At 28.1% G+C, this 6,876-nt stretch overlaps 1 protein-coding gene across 1 annotated transcript; it reads right to left on the bottom strand.

Annotated features, from left to right (window-relative positions):
- Positions 1 to 1,707: 1,707 nt before the first annotated feature.
- On the bottom strand, positions 1,708 to 3,120 carry LOC110633511 (abscisic acid receptor PYL4). The gene has a single exon (XM_021782142.2). It carries the CDS (start codon positions 2,706 to 2,708, stop codon positions 2,031 to 2,033), a length of 678 nt encoding a protein of 225 aa, XP_021637834.2. The 5' UTR covers positions 2,709 to 3,120; the 3' UTR covers positions 1,708 to 2,030.
- Between the last annotated feature and the right edge of the window lie 3,756 nt (positions 3,121 to 6,876).

Here is a 6,876-nt window from a genome sequence, read left to right on the forward strand (position 1 = left end):
ATCAGGAACGCGCAGAAGAGAAGAAGAAAATGGAAGTGGGCCAGTTCGATTCGATCAGTTTGATCAGGTCCGGTTCGATTCGGTCGGTCCGATTGATGATACAAAAATTTAAATTTTTTACTCTACTTTGGGACCTAAAATAAGGCCCAAAAATTTCGAAAAAATTCTAGAAAACTCAAAAAAATTCGTAGAGTCCAAATATATTTTTAGTTTTGCCACGTGGTCTTTAAATTAATTTTTAAAAAATCATCAAAATTTTATATTTTTAGAAAATTGAACCCAATTTCTAAAATCTAAAAAATTTTAAATAATTTCTTAAAATTTAAATAAAATAAAATATTAATATTTACCTACAAAATAATAAATTTAAAAATTATGGGTGTTACATGTTTCTTCCTTTGAAAAAGGTAGGAAATTAAAATGAAAAACTCCTCCTTGGCAACCTGCAAGCCCACTTGCTTGCAGATCCAGCCCTTCAAAAACACAATTGAGATAGAATATATAAAAGAGGGAGCAAAAAATAACAACTTGCCTAAGTTTGTAATAAAAGTTGAGTTTTTAATTAACTCAAGTTGCTCCATCACCTTTTGATTCCTCTATCACCCAAAAAATAATCACTGTTTTAATGTGGCTTAATACTTCATTTCACTTTGTATTTATTAAAGGTGTTTAATTTTATTATTTTTAACTTTTTATCAGAATTAGTTTAAAATTTTCAATTTAAATTTAATTTAGTCCAAAAAATAAAGAAATTACACCTCTTAATTCTTTGAGCTAAATAAGAGATAAAAAATTTAGTCAAAAATAAAGAAATTGAATTTATTATTTTTTTAAATAAAGAAATCTAGAAAATTAACTCAGAAATTTTAACTTTTTAAACTAAATATTGAGCTTAAATTAAAATTTCTAAATTAACTCAGATGAAAAAATTAAAAATAAACTAAATAGAACATCTTAATAAATACATAAGTGAAATTAAACACTTAGCCATTTTAATATTAAAAATGCTAATGCAGAAAAATTCCCACCTACCTATGAGGTTTTGAATTATTCTGATTTCTTTCTTATTAATTAATTTTTTACTTATTTTAATATTAATATATCTTTCCAAGACAAACCTCCATGTATATTAAAATTTCAATGCCGACTACTATACGACAGCTATATAAGATAACTGAATTATCTAATTATCCACCTAAAGGATCGACCAAGAATTGAAAAAGAACCTTACTCGAGTGTGTATATATATATATATATATATATATATATATATATATATATATATATATATATATATATATATATATATATCTTAATCACCAAGAATTTAAAAAAACCTTACTCTTACTAACTCTATGTTTATTTTAATTGCCACTAGCTGGTTTAGTTGATCATACCATTTACATATGATAATTGATCACCACTATTTTATTATTCTTTTGTATCCGTTTGTCGTCAAGAATAGCATATTATCAATATTAATTAATTATGACAGTTTCAAAATCACAATCGATACTTGGGATTTGAAATCGAAACCTCACAGAGACAATTTCAGTATTATTGAATTAAAACTCATTAGTTATAATATTTTTTTTTGTAAGTGGGTACTATTAAGAAAACACTGAATATAATCATCAACTAGTGAAAAATTAGGGATGGTAAAATTATAAACAATAAGGGCAAGGGAGAGGAAGGGGAAAATACAAGAAAAAAAAAAGATGAATCTAGAATAATATGTGCATAAATGAAGCCATAAAATTAACAGCCCTCTCCCTTGAACAAAAACAACAAGAGAAAAAGAAAAAGGGAAAGAAGCACAAAGGTATAGAACATGATGCTAAATTGGTAGCAATCTCGAAGGAAAATTATCAAAGTTGACAAGACATTAAAATATACTATAAGCACCTTCAAGAGCCAATATATATTTATATGTAGATCTACGAAATTTCCAATTCGGGCATTGGCAATCCACGAACGATATGATCAAATCCAAACCCAATTCGAAAACCAAAAAAATTATGAAAAAAAAATCAAGAAGATGATGATGATGATGATGATGATTGTTGTTGGGCATTCTTGGCCATGTTCTCAGCAATCCGAGCCAAAGATTCCAAGTTGCACCTTACAATTGTATCAACAAAAACACATGTATCCTCCTTAGTATTTCCTGCGGGTATATCAACTACGTATGATTCGATAACAACCGTACCATTTGAACCATTTCCACCTGGAGAAGAGTGGAGGGTGGTGACTGACCGGTAATTGTTTAGCCGGTGGTCACCGCCAATCATGCTAAAGCTCAAGACATGGCGTTCATCATCAAGAATCTCGAGTCTCTCGGTGCTTGACTCAGCAGGAAGTCCAGACACCACATGAACCTCCCGGAGAGTGCCTACATCCCCATCGCCGTTGATGAGATGGCAGCTCTTGACAAAGTGTTTATAAGCTTGAGGGTTATCAAAACGGCGGACCACCGACCAGACGGTGGAGACAGGTGCATTGATAGTCTTGACGATGGCGGAGCAGCACTGGTTTGGTCCCATGGTACGAGAATGGTAGCAATAAACGTAGTCAGGAACGGAAGAAGAAGTATCCCAAATGAAAGGAACCCGCCAAGTGTTGACGGTGGTTTGAGACTGCTTGTGGCAAGGGAGGGCGGAGGTTGTGGCGGTGGTTCTTGGGAGTTGCAGGGAAGCTGCAGCAGGCATATTAATTAGTGGGGGGTGTTCTTTTCGGTTGGTTTCTTGAGGATTGTTTTAGGGTTATAACAAGAATCATGCATAAGAAAAGGCGAGGTATAAAAGTGTATATAGAGAGAAAGAGAAGGAAAAGAAAAGAAAGTTTTAATTTTCCTTTATGTCCACTTGGATTAAATTGATGTTTTCTTGGAGATTTAAGAGATCAGAGAGAGAATTTTGGGGTGGTGATCTTATCATATGCATCATAAAGCAAGTGGATCATCAAGTTGCAAGTTGTTTGGACTTAGTTTAGGTAGATTATCCCATTATTCCGTTAAAAACCACAAGAATGCCACTTTTTCGTTTGTCATTTTCAAAGGTTTCCCAACTTCTCAATGACATGTATATATTTTTGCTTATGGAAATTAAGGAATCAACATCTCATTGGCAGTTGTAACCCAATAAAACAAAGGGTATTTTTCAATCTATTTGCTTCTCAATTTCCTTTTCCTATGTACATTGCATACTTTATTTCCTTTTCCTAATATAGGTTTAATTTTCTTCTTTCTAACATCACAAAATTGAAAGTTCTTTTAAGTAATTTGAAGGAACAAATTTACTCTTTATTTTTTTTTCATAAGTATTTTAATTTCATAATTTTTTTTATTATGATGAGATGATATTAAGTTCATCATTTTTGTTTGATTAAAGGTAGACCATTCACGCCGGCCATCGAAATTAAGAAATTTATCAATGAGAAATATACATACTTATTGATTTAACTTTAATATTTAAACTCTAATTAACAAAATTTGGCACAAAATCTAGTTATTAACTAAATTAATCATTAAAATTATTTCATAATTCATATTAATTACAAAAATAAAAATAAACCCAACAAAATCTTTACAAACTCTATGTTAATTAGACTTTGAAATTTATGGGCATTGGCAATTAATAATTCTTCTTCAATTGTGCATTGTATATGCATATGCTGGAAAATTCTTACTAAATTTATTTATCATAGATTTAAAATATAAATATATAAAATTTATGTATTTAAAAGATAAGTCTTATCATATATTCTGTATCTTGAATTCATAATAGATCAAATTTAAGCAAAAAAAATCTATATATACTTTAGAGTGAATCAATACAACAAAATCACATTATCAAAAAGTGAAACTATTTCATGACAAGCTATTATAAAGTGTAATCACATTTTAATGGTCTAATCCATGAACCATGGCTTTTAATTTTGATGGGATTTTTTATATATTGGAATCAATGTACTTAAGATTACACTTTAAATCGAAATCTTGATAAATAGCATCCCCATTGGCAAGCAATTAAAATAAGATTCTTTTTCTTTGGCAGCCATTGTGTAAAAATAATGATGATTTTGTTAATTAAGGGTTAAATTTCTTCTCTTTTACAGTAAGAAAAGAAAAGAATTCAAAACTTATAGGTTATAATTTGCACTTTCAGTTTATGCAGCCCCCAGAAAAGACAGAGTTAATTGAGTCTATGGGCTACAAACCATGCAGCAATCTTTTCTTTTTCTTTTTTTATAATTTTTACCATATTAATATATAGAAGAATATTTAAATAAAAAATCCTTATTTTTTATACACTTTAATTAATATTTTATTTATTTTGATAATCTAATCAAAATCTCTTTTTTTTTTCTCTCTATTTTTGTAGACTTAATGCTCAATTTCATATATTTATTGGAATGTTAAATTTAATTTATTTTTAATTTTTTTTAAATTAACTCAAAAAATTTAATTTAGACTCAATTTTGCTCAAAAATTTAAAAAATAAAGAAATTGATATTCTTAATTTTGGGTAAAATGAAAAAAATCAAGAAATTCTTAATTTTTGATTTAAATTAAAAAATCAAGAAATTTAGCTAAACTGCAGTTACAATTGCTGTACTCTTAGTCAATGTTTGCTAACAATTGGAGGATGTTGAAAGTTTACTGGTCCTATATATGGTCAGATAACACCCCTCTACCAACCAATTATATATGGCTAATTCTAAGACCAACACACACCATATAATATAATATCAATATATATAACTGAAATTAATTTAGGTTATGAAATTAAATAATTAATTATAAAGTTAATTTTGAATATAATTTCCAAGGGAAAGTTCAGATGAATTGCAGGCAGGAAGAACTCAATTCTTATAGCCCACTTGACTGAAGAAATTTTATTCTTTAATGCACAACTAGCAGTTGCATTTACGTATATATAGTCATCATGGTCGTCACCCATGACAAAAATTCTTCACCTTCATGTTCATTTAATTATCTCAAAGGTTAATTTAAATTCAATGCAAGTTACCTCTTTTTAGACTTCAAAAGCTACCCAATACTAATTACTTCCTTATTTCATACCCTGAGGAAAATAAATTAACTCTTGCTTGCAATCAAGTAGCAATATTAAGATCATTTAATTATTTTGATTTATTTTCTTGTATAAAAATTATATAAATTCCATATATCAAATGGCTTTTATAAAATAAAATTTTTATATTAATTAAGTTTTAATTTTACTGATAAGAATTCTAAAATTTTTTATCCTAAATATAGGATAAAACGATGTGAAAAAGTGCACCTTTAAAATCATTTGAAAAGAAATTTTAATTTTAATATGCAAAAGCTGACCTAAAAATACTTCTGATTATAATTGATTCACAGTGTGGTAAAAGATTTTTAATTCAAACTTTAATGTAAAATGATGATTTTATTTTGCAATATCAATTTTCTAATAAAATTATAAATTTTTACATATAAATAAATAAATAATATATTTAATTTAATAAATATGAAATAATTTAAATTAATTAATAATGTTAAATCTAGTATTTATTTGGATGCTAAATATCTAAATGAAATTTAACAATCAAGTGATTTCTACATTATCATATGTTAATTTTTTTTTATTTATTTTTAATTATGACTTAAATTCAAGAATTCACGATTGTCAAAATGACTCTTAACATTTTATTGGTTCTCATATGTCAAAATTTGACAAAACTTGAAGTTGCTTTCTTTCATTATCTTCTTACAATTTTAGTCTTGGCCATGGGATTGGGAGGGTATTATAATAATTTGAAGCAACAAGTTGATGCTTTTGAATATTTGAAAGAGAAACTTTAATCACCTTTCTTTTCCCCAACTTGGGGGTAATGCCATTTAGTTTACTCCTACAACTTTTGACATGATTCCATTTCTGTTTTTAACCTTTAATTTTTGTTGTCCTTTCCTCCATTTCTGCATTCCCAACAACTTCCATCAACTTGAACTATTTTTAATAAAAGAAAAGGAAAAGAAGATTACCTTTTGCTTGAAGAGGAAGACCTATCAGTTTACTGGTCATATAATGAAACCCTCCAATTTGGCGTTAGCTTTATAGCTCCAAGCAATGAAATTTCGAGTTTAAGTATAAAAAAATAAATAAATAAAAATTAACACTTGTCAAGCACTATTACTTTTCTTAAAGTGATTCCATCTTCTACTTGCCCCTTCCTTCTCTATATATAATAAAAAATCTAGCGTCCTTTTCTATATATAATAAAAAATTTAGCGTTTAAAGACATATAACTCATCTGATAAACTCAAGTTCGAATCTCACTCTCCCAATCCCCCTAATGAAAAAGAAAGTACAAATATTGTTTTTGTGGGTGGAAAATTTGGTTCTTCCATCCCTTGAATTATTGGTAAATGGTAATATTTAGATGTGCAAAAGCTTCTCTTTTTGTCTTTTTTTTTTTTTTAGTTTCTTTTTTCAGTGGAGTTAGCTAATCTTTGATGATTCCTGTCATCTGCTAGGTCTTTACTAGCATAAGTTAAAACCCAGATTTATTTCCTAATTGAAAAGACAATTTCACTGATTTCAAAATGATGAGAATTCTAATTTTGAGGAATCACAACATTCAACTTTGGAAAAGTTCATTGTTATATTTCTTCAGTTAAAAAACAACATTCAACTTTGGAAAAGTTCTATGAAACAAGAGAAAGAGTCATTTTGTTGTGAAATTTTATAAATTAATAAGGCTTTCAAGGGACCAAATCAAACCCAAAAGAAACTCAATTTGTTGTATAATTATCACCTAAATATTAAGTCCCCCTAAGCAACCGCTTACAACTCTTCAATTTATATGAACAAATATATACTCAGTGTCTCC

The sequence above is a fragment of the Hevea brasiliensis genome, chromosome 14 (genome assembly GCF_030052815.1).
Source record: "Hevea brasiliensis isolate MT/VB/25A 57/8 chromosome 14, ASM3005281v1, whole genome shotgun sequence".
Lineage (NCBI taxonomy): Eukaryota > Viridiplantae > Streptophyta > Magnoliopsida > Malpighiales > Euphorbiaceae > Hevea > Hevea brasiliensis.